This window comes from Nicotiana tomentosiformis, chromosome 7 (assembly GCF_000390325.3).
Source record: "Nicotiana tomentosiformis chromosome 7, ASM39032v3, whole genome shotgun sequence".
Classification (NCBI taxonomy): Eukaryota; Viridiplantae; Streptophyta; class Magnoliopsida; order Solanales; family Solanaceae; genus Nicotiana; species Nicotiana tomentosiformis.
Window position 1 is genome coordinate 32652929 of NC_090818.1, and position 14883 is coordinate 32667811.

The 14883-nt window shown below is 39.5% G+C and overlaps 1 protein-coding gene across 1 annotated transcript; it reads left to right on the forward strand.

Annotated features, from left to right (window-relative positions):
- The first annotated feature begins 12138 nt into the window (after nucleotides 1-12138).
- LOC138895449 (uncharacterized) lies at nucleotides 12139-13258 on the forward strand. The gene is made up of 2 exons (XM_070180136.1): nucleotides 12139-12784; nucleotides 12879-13258. Exons 1-2 carry the CDS (start codon nucleotides 12139-12141, stop codon nucleotides 13256-13258), a joined length of 1026 nt encoding a protein of 341 aa, XP_070036237.1.
- Nucleotides 13259-14883: the final 1625 nt, after the last annotated feature.

The window sequence follows — 14883 nt, forward strand, 5'->3', positions numbered from 1 at the left end:
GAAATACTATATTTTTGATAAAAATCCCGAAATTAATTAAAAATTCGCCCGCGGGGCCCACATCTCAGAATCCGACGAAAGTTACGAAATCCGATAACCCATTCAATTACGAGTCCAACCATACCAGTTTCACTCAAATCCGACTCCGAATCGATACCGAAATCTCAAATTTTCGTTTCTATGAGATTTCTAAACTTTTCCAAATTTCAATCTCAAAACACTAATTAAATTGTGAAAACAATGATATACTTGTATATGTAGACCAAATCCGAGTTAGAATCACTTACCCCAATGTTTTTCCCTTGAAAATCTGCCAAAAGTCGTCTCTGCTCAAGCTCAAGTTCGTCAAAAATTGCAAATGGGACGAATGCCCTCTTTTTATAAAACTGCCCAGCAGCATTCGGAACTGGTCCTCGAACTGGGCCTCGATCGGGGCTTCGATCACAGGCTCGAGCATGGACCTCGGTCATGGCCTCGATCAGGGCATCGAGGTTGGGCCTTCGATCATAGCCTCAATCATGGCATCGAGCTTGAGCCTTCGATCAGGGCATCGAGCTAGGGTCTCGACCCTAGCCCTCGAGCCTTACCTTCGATCATGCCCTCGAGCCTTGCCTTCGATCGAGGCTTCAATACTGTGCCTCATCCCTGGCTTCGACTCAGGCCTCGATCGTGGGCTCGATATCTGGGGCTCGATCTGAGGCTCGATATTTGGGGCTCGATCTAAGGCTCGATCACAGCCCAGAATATGCAGCAGAAGAGAAAATTGCAGCAGCTTTTTAAGTCTAACTTTTGATCCGTTAACCATCCGAAACTCACCCGAGGGCCTCGGGACCTCAACCAAATATACCAACAAGTCCTAAAACATCATACGAACTTAGTCGAACGCTAAAAAAATGAATCATACCCCAATTCAAGTCCAAAATCACCATACGGAGCTGTTGGAATCATCAAAATTCTATTCCGGGGTCGTTTTCTAAAAATGTTAACCGAAGTCAAACTTAGCACATTAAGGCCAACTTAAGGAACCAAGTATTCTGGTTTCACCCCAAACACTTCCAAATCCCGAATGAACCATCCCCACAAGTCATAAATCATTACAAGCACCTACGGAAAGTTTTATTTTAGGGAACGGGGTTCTAAAAGTTAAAATGACCGGTTGGATCATTACATTCTCCACCTCTTAAACAAACGTTCGTCCTCGAACGGGTTTAGAATTGTACCTGGAGTGCTGAATAAGTGTGGATATCTGCTCCGTATGTCTTCCTCGGTCTCCCAAGTCGCTTCCTCGACTGGTTGGCCCCTCCACTGGACTTTTACTACAGAAATTCTCTTGGATCTCAACTGGCGAACTTGTTTATCAACAATGGCAATTGGTTCCTCTTCATAACCCAAGCTATTATCTAGCTGAACTGTGTTGTAGTCTAACACATGTGATAGGTCGGCATGATACTTTCGGAGCATAGATACGTGAAACACCGGATGAACTCCCGATAGGCTGGGAGGCAAGGCAAGCTCATAAGCAACCTCCCCAACTCATTTCAACACCTCAAATGGGCCTATAAACCTTGGGCTCAATTTGCCCTTCTTCCCGAATCTCATAATTCCCTTCATCGGCGAAACCTTCAAGAGAACTTTTTCACCTACCATAAATGATATATCACGTGCTTTCTGATCCGCGTAACTCTTTTGTCTGGACTGTGCTGTACGAAGTCTCTCCTGAATCAACTTTACCTTTTCTAAGGCATCCCTTACCAAATCAGTACCATATAACTTAGCCTCACCTTGCTCAAACCATCCGATAGGTGAACGACATCGCTGACCAAATAAAGCCTCAAATGGAGCCATCTCGATGCTGGATTGGTAACTGTTATTATAAGCAAACTCGGCCAAAGGCAGGAAACGATCCCACTGACCTCCAAAGTCAATCACACATGCCCTGAGCATATCCTCCAAAATCTGAATTGTCCTCTCTGACTGTCCATCGGTCTGCGGATGAAAGGCTGTGCTGAGCTCTACACGGGTCCCCAACTCACTCTGTACTGCTCTCCAGAAATGCAAAGTAAACTGAGGACCTCTATCTGATATGATGGAAATTGGCACACCGTGCAACCGAACTATCTCCTGAATATAAATCTGGGCCAACCTCTCTGAAGTATACGTAGTCACAACAGGAATAAAATGTGCCGACTTAGTCAACCTGTCAACAATCACCCAAACTGCATCAAATTTTCTCAAGGTCCGCGGCAACCCAACTACAAAATCCATAGTAATTCATTCCCATTTCCACTCCGGTATGGTCATCTGCTAAAGTAGGCCACCTGGCCTTTGGTGCTCATATTTAACTTGCTGACAATTTAGACACCGAGCTACATACTCAACTATGTCCTTTTTCATTCGTCGCCACTAATAATGTTGCCTCAAGTCACGATACATCTTAGTAGCACCTGGATGAATAGAATATCGAGAACTATGTGCCTCTTCTAGGATCTTTTCCCTCAGTTCATCCATATTAGGAACACATAGACGATCCTGGAGTCGCAGAACACCATCCGCTCTAATAGTAACTTCCTTGGCATCACCTCGTAGTACCGTTTCACGAAGAACCACCAGGTGTGGGTCATCATACTGGCGAGCCTTGATCTGCTCAAATAGTGAAGATTGGGGCACAACACATGCAAGAACTCAGCTGGGCTCTGAAATATCCAGCCTCACAAGTCTGTTAGCCAAAGACTGAATATCTAAGGCTAATGGTCTTTCCTCTGCTGAAATGAAAGCCAAACTACCCATACTCTCCGCCTTTCTGCTCAAGGCATCTGCAACCACATTTGCTTTGCCCGGATAATACAAGATAGTAATATCATAATCTTTTAGTAACTCCAGCCGTCTGCGCTGCCTAAAACTTAGATCCCTCTGCTTGAACAAATGCTGCAAACTGTGATGATCAGTGTAAACTTCACAAGACACCCCATAAAGATAATGCCTCCAAATCTTAAGAGCGTGAACAATCGCAGCTAACTCCAAATCATGTACCGGATAATTTTTTTCGTGGGGCTTCTGCTGACGTGAAGCATATGCAATAACTTGCCCTTCCTGCATCAATACACAACCCAAGCCAACGCGTGAAGCGTCGTAATACACTGTATACATCCCCGAACCAGAAGGCAACACTAACACTGGTGCTGTAGTTAATGATGTCTTGAGCTTCTGAAAGCTCACCTCACAATCATCGGACCATCAGAATGGAGCACCCTTCTGGGTTAATTTGGTCAAAGGTGCTACAATAGATGAAAAACCTTCCACGAACCAACGATAATAACCTGCCAAACCCAGAAAACTCCTGATCTCCGTCGCCGAAGTGGGACGATGCCAATTCTGAACTGCCTCAATCTTTTTGGGATCAACTTTAATACCTTCGCCCGATACGATATGTTCCAAATATGCTACAGACTCTAGCCAAAACTCACATTTAGAGAACTTGGCATATAACTTTTGTTCCCGCAATGTCTGAAGCACTACTCTCATATGCTGCTCATGCTCCTCCTTACTACGTGAGTAGATCAAAATGTCATCAATGAAGACAATGACAAATGAGTCAATATATGGCCTGAATACCCTGTTCATCAGATCCATAAATGCTGCCAGGGCATTAGTTAAACCAAAAGACATTACCAGAAACTCATAATGACCATATCTAGTACGGAAAGCAGTCTTCGGAACATCCGAATCCCGAATCTTCAACTGATGGTACCCCGACCTCAAGTCGATCTTAGAGAATACCCCAGCACCCTGCAACTGGTCAAATAGATCATCAATACACCGCAACGGGTACTTGTTCTTAATAGTAACTTTGTTCAATTGGCGATAATCAATACACATCCGCATTGTTCCATCCTTCTTTTTCACAAACAATACTGGTGCACCCCAAGGCGATACACTCGGTCTAACAAACCCTTTGGCTAGTAACTCTTCAAGCTGTTCTTTCAATTCTTTCGGAGCCATGCGATACGGTGGGATAGATATAGGCTGGGTATCTGAAACCAAGTCAATACAGAAATCAATATCATGATCAGGTGGCATACTTGGAAGATCTGACAGAAACACATCGGGGAACTCCCGAACTACAGGCACTGAATCAATAGCTGGAGTCTCTGCAGTAGTATCCCGAACATAGGATAGATAAGCCAAACAATCCTTCTCAACCATGTGTTGAGCCTTTATAAAAGAAATAACTATTAAATGAACTAACAGGCGAACCCTTCCACTCCAGCTTAGACAATGCCAGAATAGTCAAGGTAACAGTTTTGGCATGACAATCTAGAATAGCATGATATGGAGATAACCAGTCCATACCCAGAATAATTTCAAAATCGGTCATCTCAAGCAATAGAAGATCTGCTCTAGTTTCATAACCACATAATGTAATAATACAGGACCGGTAGATCCGGTTCACAACAATAGAATCGCCCACAAGAGTGGACACATAAACGGGAGTACTCAAGGACTCACGTGAAACGCCCAAGAATGGAGCAAATAGAGATGACACATATGAATATGTAGATCCTGGATCAAATAATACTGAGGCACCTTTGCCATAAACAGAAATAATACCTGTAATCACGGCATCTGAGGCCTCCGCATCTGGTCTAGCCGGAAAAGCATAAAACCGAGCTGGAGCGCTAACTGGCTGGCCTCCGCCTGGCTGACCTCCACCTCTAGGACGGCCCCTACCCACCTGTCCTCCACCTCTGGGTGGTCGGACTACTGGTGGAGCAACTGGTCCGATAAGCATAGGCTGCTGACCCTGCTGTACTGGTCTACCTCGAAGCCTGGGGCAAAACCTCCGCATGTGATTGGGATCCACGTACTCGTAACAACTCTTCGGTGCGATGGGCTGCTAACTAAGTGTCTGGCCCTGGGGACCTGAATACCCACTGGGAGGACCCTGAATAGCTAGTGGGAGGTAAGAACTCTCTGGGATAGCATTGAGATAAGGTCGCACTGGAGCACCTCAAGGAGGTGGTGGTGCTGGATATGGGGGTCTGCTGGACTGTCCCCTCACGAACTGACCTCTGCCCCCGGACGGAGAACCTCTGAACTCTCCATAGTACCTGAACCGATTATCTCTCATAATCTACTCTCGGCTCCGCTGACGTACACCCTCAATCCTCCGGGCTATCTCCACAACTTGCTCATAAGAAGTACCCATCTTAACCTCTCGAGCCATAGTGGCCTGAATACCAGTATGTAAACCGGCTACAAACCTTCGCACTCTCTCCGCCTCGGTAGGGAGTATCATTAGTGCATGGCGAGATAATTCAGAAAACCTCACCTCATAATCGGTCACAGACATTTGACCCTATTGGAGCTGCTCAAACTGAAACCGCAACTCTTCCCTCTAGGAGGGTGGAATATACCTGTCCAAGAAGATACGGGTGAACCTGTCCCAAGTCATGGGAGGAGAATATGCTGGTCTGCCAAGAGCATAAGACTGCCACCATCTACGGGCTCTACCCTCTAGTTGAAAAGTAGCGAAATCAACCCCATGGGATTCCAATATCCTTATGTTGTACAGTCTATCCTTGCAACGATCAATGAAATCCTGTGGTTCCTCATGTCGCTCACCCCCGAAGACAGGAGGATGTAGCCTAGTCCATCTGTCCAATAGTTTCTGAGGATCGGCGTCTACAGCTGGCCTGGGCTCAGGTGTAGCTGCTGCCACTGGCTGGACTCCACCCACGGGTAGTGCACCCTGGGTCTGATATACAGCAGCTGCCCATCCATGAGCCTGCGCAGTAGGGGTCTTTGCTCCCACGCCCGCCTGAGATGTGGCTGGGTTTGCCGGAAATAAATCGGCCTGAGTCATATTGTCCAAGAATCGCAGCATACGACCCAAGACATCCTTAAATCCCGGTGCAGATGTGAAGTCCACCGGAGCTGGCTCTGCCACAGGCACCTCACCCTGCTCCTCAATAATGGGATTCTCTGCTGGATCCACTGGCAGCATAAGCGGAATAGTCCTGGGACGTCCTCGCCCTCTACCATGGGCTGGAGCCCTTCCTCGGCCTCTAGCAACTGGGGGAGTAGCTCTTCCCTGGTCTGGAATCTCATTAGAGCATGTTCTCACCATCTGTGAGAGAATAAGAGAAGGATATTTAGTACTACATCAATTGCACGATAGAATATGAAGAAAGGTAGTTTCCTAACACCATATAGCCTCTCGAAGATAAGTACAGACGTCTCTGTACCGATCCGCAAGACTCTATTAGGTCTGCTCATAACTTGTGAGACCTACGTGAACCTAGTGCTTTGATACCATGTTGTCACGACCCAATTTCGCATATAGGTCGTGATGGCACCCAACACTACAGCTAGGCAAGCCAACTAATAAGTCAAACATACATTTGTTAAACTTTTATTCCAAGAAGATAATAAAATTTCAATTTCTACTAATGTGTGTGCCAAGACCTGGTGTCACAAGTGCATGAGCATCTAGTAGATTATACAAAACTCCAAATACTGTCTGAAATAAAATAGACAGAATAGAACTATCGGAAGAGACACTGGTAGCTGCAGAACGACATAGAAAGGCAGCTCACCACTATGCCTCGGGATGACATGGGTATGTGATGATAGGTCCTCTACTAGTACCTGTCTCAAATCCTGCACAAAAAGTGCAGCAAGTGTAGTATGACTACATAAACAACGTGTACCAAGTAAGTATCAAGCCTAATCTCAAAGTGGTAGAGACGAGATGGCCGACTTTGATACTCACTATAGGTCAATAATAATTGAAATAAAACTAAGATATTTAAATCAGCATGATTTACAGAATTTACAAATAATTTATTTAATCAGCGGAAATAATCAAATTCTTTCAAATATAAAAATTCTCAATATATTAATTAAATTCCTTCAACTCAAATAATTTCTAATTTACCAATTAAAATCTCATTTACAGGAGTAACAATTAATTCCTTAATAAGCAAGAATAATAATTTATTAAATTCCAAGGATTTTTCCATTTATTAATTAGCTTCACGAGCTGAAATAATTTATTAAAGTATCGTGTAATTATTATTATTAAGCACGATTTCTGCCGAGTACGTACGGCCCGATCCAGAGTGCCGTGTACACTGCCGAGGGATGTGCGACGCGATCCATAGATGCATCTATCCTGCCAAGGCGTTTGGCCCGCTCCACAAGAAAGGAGGACATTTTCTTATGTGCCTCCGGAAGGAGAGTATATTAATTATGAGATGAATTTGGGAGGAGAATAATTTCTTTTAATAATTAATTAATTTAAACAGACAATCACGCCTATGAGATTTTCATCCTTTAATATCTTTATCTAATAATTCACAATATATTCATATAGATATCAATTAATATAAATAAATCAAAGAATACAATTTACACAAGTAAGGCATGCTTTGAGTCCTAAACTACACGGACTTTAGCATTAATAGTAGCTACGCACGGACTCTCGTCACCTCGTGCGTACGTAGCCCCCACAATTAGCCACAATTATTTAATTTTTAATCTCCTATGAGGTAATTTTCCCCTCACAAGATTAGACAAGAGACTTACCTCGTCTTGCTCCAATTTAATCCATTATAAGGCCTTTTCCACGATTATCCAACTCCGTCTGGCTCGAATCTAGCCAAAATAATTCGATACAATCACTAAATATTATAGGAATCAATTCTATAAGGAAATACTACATTATTGATAAAAATCTCAAAATTAATTAAAAATTCGCCCGCGGGGCCCACATCTCGAAATCCGACGAAAGTTACGAAATCCGACAACCCATTCAATTACGAGTCCAATCATACCAGCTTCACTCAAATCCGACTCCGAATCGATACCGAAATCTCAAAATTTTGTTTCTATGAGATTTCTAAACTTTTCCAAATTTCAATCTCAAAACACTAATTAAATTGTGAAAAAAATGATATACTTGTATATGTAGACCAAATCCGAGTTAGAATCACTTACCCCAATATTTTTCCCTTGAAAATTTACCAAAAGTCGTCTCTGCTCAAGCTCAAGTTCGTCAAAAATGGCAAATGGAACGAATGCCCTCTTTTTATAAAACTGTCCAGCAGCCTTCGGAACTGGTCCTCGAACTGGGCCTCGATCATGGCCTCGATCAGGGCATCGAGGTTGAGCCTTCGATCATAGCCTCAATCATGGCATCGAGCTTGAGCCTTCGATCAGGGCATCGAGCATGGGTCTCGATCCTAGCCCTCGAGCCTTACCTTCGATCATGCCCTCGAGCCTTGTCTTCGATCGAGGCTTTGATACTGAGCCTCGTCCCTGGCTTCGACTCAGGCATCGATCGTGGGCTCGATATCTGGGGCTTGATTTGAGGCTCGATATCTGGGGCTTGATCTGAGGCTCGATATCTGGGGCTCGATCTGAGGCTCGATCACAGCCCAGAATATGCAGCAGAAGAGAAAATAGCAGAAGCTTTTTAAGTCCAACTTTTGATCCGTTAACCATCCGAAACTCACCCGAGGCCCTCGGGACCTCAATCAAATATACCAACAAGTCCTAAAATATCATACGAACTTAGTCGAACCTCTAAATCACATCAAACAACGCTAAAACCATGAATCATACCCCAATTCAAGCTTAATGAAACTAAGAGTTTTCAACTTCTACATTCAATGTCGGAACTTATCAAATCAACTCCGATTGACCTCAAATTTTACACACAAGTCATAAATTACATAACGGAGCTATGAAAATTTTCAGAACTGGATTCCGACTCCGGTATTAAAAAGTCAACTCCCCGGTCAAACTTTCAAACTTTAAATTCCTATTTTAGCCATTTCAAGCCTAATTTCACTACGGACTTCCAAATAAAATTTCGATCATGATCCTAAGTCCAAAATCACCATACGGAGCTGTTGGAATTATTAAAATTCTATTCCGGGGTCGTTTTCTAAAAATGTTGACCGAAGTCAAACTTAGCACATTAAGGCCAACTTAAGAAATCAAGTGTTTTGGTTTAATCCCAAACACTTCCAAATCCCGAACCAACCATCCCCGCAAGTCATAAATCATTACGAGCACCTACGAAAAGTTTTATTTTAGGGAACGGGGTTCTAAAAGTTAAAATGATCGGTTGGGTTATTACTGTTTCGTTATATTAGTAACAGAAACAGTGGATCTTTATACAAGTCATGGAAATAGCTGCACAGAAGATAACCTGCAGAAAATAGACTACAGATTCTGCAACTAATGCCCTATGTGTATGAAACATCTAGAATTTCCAAATCACTTACTGCTACATGTTTGTGATGTCTGGAGCACCTGTAGTAAATACTATATGTTTGTGATGTCTGGAGCACAAAGGTCAGTGAGAGATATAACTCGTCGACAGAAAAGAGAAAGTACGAAAGCACCTCGGTATGGCCTGGAAGACAATTCCTACTTACTAGTACTATATATTATGGGCAGTTCGCAAGGAAAAGAATCGCAGATGCTTCGATGATTATAGTCTAGTTGCTTTTGCTTAATAGCTAGATGTAAGCAAATGTTAAATTCCCGGTCTAAGTTGACTTTTGTGGATGATAAATTTTATCTTCGCTTGTAAATTGTCAAAGCCTTATCCTATATTTCTGCAAGAGGCTTTTTCCACAGCTTGAACCCGTGACCCCCTGATTGCATGGCAATAACTTTACCAGTTACGTCAAGACTCCCCTTCTGCTTTACAATATACTCCCTCCGTTCCAATTTATGTGAACATGTTTGACCGGGCACGGAGTTTAAGAAAAAATAAAGACTTTTGGAATTTGTGGTTCTAAGCAATTCAAAAAGGGCCCCAGAGTATTTGTGTGGTTATAAAAGCTTCTCAATAAGGTAGAATTGTATGTTTAAGCAAAATTATTTTCAAATTTAAAAAGAGGTCATTCTTTTTGGAACGGACCAAAAAGAAAATAGGTTCACATAAACTGGAACGGAGGTAATAATATTTAAGTCAAATAATACATGAAGAAATGATATTAAGAACAGTTAGTGAAGTCTAAGCACACCAGAGTAAGTGGGAAGTACTCAAAAAATTTAAAAAACAACTTCAAATTGTATTCATGTTCAAACACAACTCTAATTGTCAAATATCATTTTTCACTTGAAAAATATTTCACTTTACAATTTTCTTTGATTATGATGTTTTTGAATATCTATAATTATAAAAATTATGTACTTTAACTGTTTATTACTTGGTTTTGAATATGTAAGTTTCATTCTTAAAATAATATACTAATAATTATGAAAATTAGATGTACTGGTTATTATACTCAAGAAACATATTATATTCTTTGATGGAAATTACTCTTCTTATAGTCTACAGTCATAGCTAAGTTTTGTTTTGATTCTTGTGATATCTTGTTAAGTACATTTAATCTTTGATTATTTAACATGTGCACTGTTAGTCTATCCACCTATGAAATTCTTCAACCATAACATCTAAATGATTAACTACTATACATTATACTAAATTTATACTTTACGTCGTATTTGAAGGTTTAATATAACTAATATAGTATATGCATCACTTTTCCTTTTTAACAGTCAATTGGCTAATTGTCGAAGCAAAATTGGATTAGATCAGCTCAATTTTAAACTTTAAATATAAATATTTAAAATATTATATACAAAAATTACTATCGGTTGCAATTCTTCTCATAACAATATGATAAAAAATATATTTTTAAATATTGAATTTTGAGAAGCAAAAAACGACATATAATTTGGGACGGATGGAGTATATCATACAATAATTTTCTTCATACATGGGTGATGTTTGGCCATAATTCTATATCTTTAATTTATTCCATTATTTACCTTACATTTTGGTATTTTAATATTAAATTGTGCGACACTTGTGTAAGTTTTTTCCTACGTGTGTGTGACACAATAGGTTTAAGACCCGTAACTAATATTTAATGAAAGACAAATCTTGTTTGTCCGATCGGTTACTTGATGGACGTACCGGATTAAGTGAGAACATCTATAAATTGGTCATCTCCCCACCCATTAGGGTTACCACCTATTCTATTCTTCTTTTCCCTCATTAAAAGCGGCGGTAACGAAAGCTAGGGCAAGGGGCGAGAAACCGATTTCAATTAACGCTTCCGCTTCGTGATAATGGCTTCCGCTTCAGGTATGTTTTCTATAACGATTATGTGTAAGATTACCATTAGGGTTACCACCTATTCTATTCTTTTTTTTCCATCATTAAAGGCGGCGTAACTAAATCTAGGGCAAGGGGCAAGGGGCGAGAAATCGATTTCAATTAACGCTTCCTCTTCGTGATAATGGCTTCCGCTTCAGGTATGTTTTCTATAACGATTATGTGTAAGATTATCATGTTCAAGATCTTGTTATTAATTAAAGTTTATGTTTACATGTATTTTCCGAGCCTGGATTGCTTGAACTTATAATCTTCACTAACGAAAACAAAGGAATATTCATTCTTTATCCGTGACTATCCTAAAAGGAAGGGGGGGGAAAATTCTTTTTCTCTCATTCTCGTTGTATGTTCTGAGAATTAAGAATGCTTTTGAATGTGTCAATAGATTTAAGTAATAAGAATAGTATAGCCTTGTACATTCAATTACTAATCATGAATCACGTTCTTTTGTGTGCAAATTATGAGGATTGGTACTGTTAGTATGAAAAACTTATTAATAATAAAATAAGGATGAATGGAGAAGCCTTAGCCTTGAAGGTGGTGCCGATGATAAAGATCGAATACATGGCTTGTACGATTCTGGCATGTTTAAAGGAATTAGGTTATGAAATATCTTCCACCTAATTATTGTTTTATTAAAACAAAAATTGATAACTTTATTATGTATCTGTTGTGGAGATATTTAATTTAGGTTCTCATCTCTTATAATATTTTGGATTATTAAGTTGTGAATCCTTTTGTTATTTATTTTATGTATGTGGTCAATGTTTATATAGTTTGTTAGTCACCAAAGTGATCCAACTAGATTGTTTAAAGTATTCACATGCATAAAATTTTCAGATATTTATTTTACGTGTGCATTATGTTTATATAGTTTGTTAGTTACCAAAGTGGCCAAACTATGGGACAAACATCTATATGAGGTATCTGTATTGATGGTGGATGCTCAATTTTTATACTTTCATATCAAGGAGAGACAATGGCCTTTAGATTGTATAGTTACAGTAATATATGGCTTTAATGCAATTGAACATAGAGAAGCTATGTGGCAAGGATTGAAACATGTTGCACTTGGAGTTCATGTTCCCTGGTTGATTATAGGGGACTTCAATGTTATGCTCCTCCCTCAAGATAGGATATTTGGGAACCCAGTTACCTATGCAGAGATCAAAGCCTATTCCGAGTGTATTACTGATCTTCTACTGTCTGAATTACAATTATGGAAAGGGGAGTATTATACATGGTCAAATAAGCAGAGTGGTGCAGATAGGGTCTGTAGCATAATAGATAGAGCATTTGGTAATCATGAATGGATGTTGCAATGGGGCCGTGTAGTAACTCCGTATGAACTTCCTTTAATCTCTGATCATTCTCCTATGATCTTGTCCCTCAAGACTAAGGCTAGAAACATCAATGTCCCATTCAGATTCTTCAATGTATGGACTGGTCATCAGGATTTCCTGCCTATGGTGCAACAAAGTTCGGAGCGAAAACTAGATATGTGGCCTATGAAGGATATATGGTTAAAGCTTAAGTTGCTTAAACCTTTGTTGAAACAGCTGAACAACGCAGAATTCAAGAGTATTTTTCAGAAAATTATCCTAGCTCGAGATGAACTGCAGCTAACTCAAGAGATGATAAATGCTCAATATACTGACCAGCTCTTGGCAAAAAGGGAAACAAATCTTGCTTTATTTGGAGATATGGTCACTTGTGGAAGAAAGTGCTCTTAGGCAGAAAGCTCGTGCAAAATGGATAAAACTTGGGGATGCCAATACCAAGTATTTTTCAGCTTTGGTTAAGGAAAGAACACAAAAGAAGCAGATATTATATCTTACATCCCTTACTGGTGCACAACTGACTGATCCTCTAGCTATAAAGGAGGAAATTATATCTTTCTATAAATCCCTTATGGGTACAGCTTCCCCTTCAATCCCAGCAGTTAACAGACTCACAATGATGAAAGGTCCAACCCTCTCTCAACAACAAAGAAGGGAGTTATGTGATGATATTACTAACCAAGGTGTTGTCATGAATTATAAACGACCAAACTAAGACCTTGGAGAGGGAAATTGAATGAAAGAAGAAAAGAGTTTCTTAGGTCATTCAATGGTCGATTATATTTGACATGAACACATAGTTGGTCACCTATTAAGATTTGACAGTTGAACCATATCCTAGGGTGACCCAAAGCTATAAGGACATAAGGAATTATTACATTATTCTTCTACTGGTTTTTGAGAGTAAATTGTATACTTCATTCTATCCGGTCGTTAAGGAGTGTTGCTTGACGTCACCCTTGATTAGTATATTGATGTGATCAATTTACTACCAGCTTAGTATTGAACCTATGGCATCGCACACTAACGAGTGTTATGATCTTTGCTAAAGGATTAATTACTTTATTATTTGATAATTAAATTATAGAATTTAATTAGTCAAATAAATTTAGTTATTAGTCCAAATAAAATATTATTATATTTTTTGCTAGCACAGAGGTTATAATTAATATTGTGAACAAAATAAAGTTTTATATTTGGAATAGAAAATTAAATTATCTCTTGGTTAAAATATATATGTGATATATATAATTAATATTTACATATTAGATATGTATATAAATATTAATGAAGATTAATTTGATCAATCCAATTAAGAATTGGATTGATGAGAAAATCGCCGGTTACTTCAACCCATAAGAATGGGATTAGTAGTTTTAATATAAAATATTAGTTGGAGTAGTACTTAAAGTCCAATTTGGAATTGGACATTAACAGAACCTTCACGTCAAAGTCCTTAGGAAGGACGTTGGGCACCAAATCAATTAAGAATGGGATTTTGATTTTCGTTAAAAATATTCAATAAAGTTTATTTTGGAATAAACTTTTACCCTAAGTAAATCATTACATCAACCAAATAGGAAAGGGATTTATACACTATGATATATAAAGGATGATGGAAAAAACTTGCCCCATCAATTCTTGAGAAGAAAAATCACTTTGTGAAAGTGAGAGTGCAATACAAAGCCAGGAGAGAAAATACAATTACAAGAAAAGTATTTCTTGTTCTTCTACCTTTGGGTTGAGATTGTTGAGAAAATTTTCAATATATTTTTTTCGTTTAGTTTGTTCGCGTGTTTCATTGATCAAAGAGTTGATAACAAGAATCAGTATCGGTGTGGATACGCATAGAGTCTTCGCACTATCGAAGAAATCGGTGTAACGAGACTCTCTTCACCAGGTACGTCTAAGATCCGATCTTTGACATGTAAAAAAATTTTAAACACGAAAAGATCTTCCTAGGATTGTTATTGTCTTCCGCTGCGTGTTATGAATATCTATATGCAATCCTTCGGTTTTGTAAGTACAATGTGGCTAGCACCCTCTTGTCTTTTTACTAACATTAAATTCTTTCCAATTTTGTTAGAAATTCAAAAACAAAAATGAGAGTTATGTGTAGTACTATCAATGTAGAGCATCATGTATAGCAATTAATATGAGGAATTTTGGGGCTACCTTTTTACATATGGTTTAAATTTTGTAACTAACGCTGCATTGGTGATATATGTGGAAATGTAACGAATGGTTTTATCTGCATTTGATCTGAAGTTACACTAAACAAAACCGGCTTCACTATCGTGAGAGGTTCAATCAATGAGTTAAGTGCCCATTCGATCCAGC

Excerpts from the sequence above, each read along its gene's own strand:
- LOC138895449 (XM_070180136.1), top strand. The coding sequence starts at position 12,139 with ATGGTGGATGCTCAATTTTTATACTTTCATATCAAGGAGAGACAATGG. Across the intron at positions 12,785-12,878 it reads GAACAACGCAGAATTCAAGA|GGAAACAAATCTTGCTTTAT; the intron begins GTATTTTTCAGA and ends CTTGGCAAAAAG.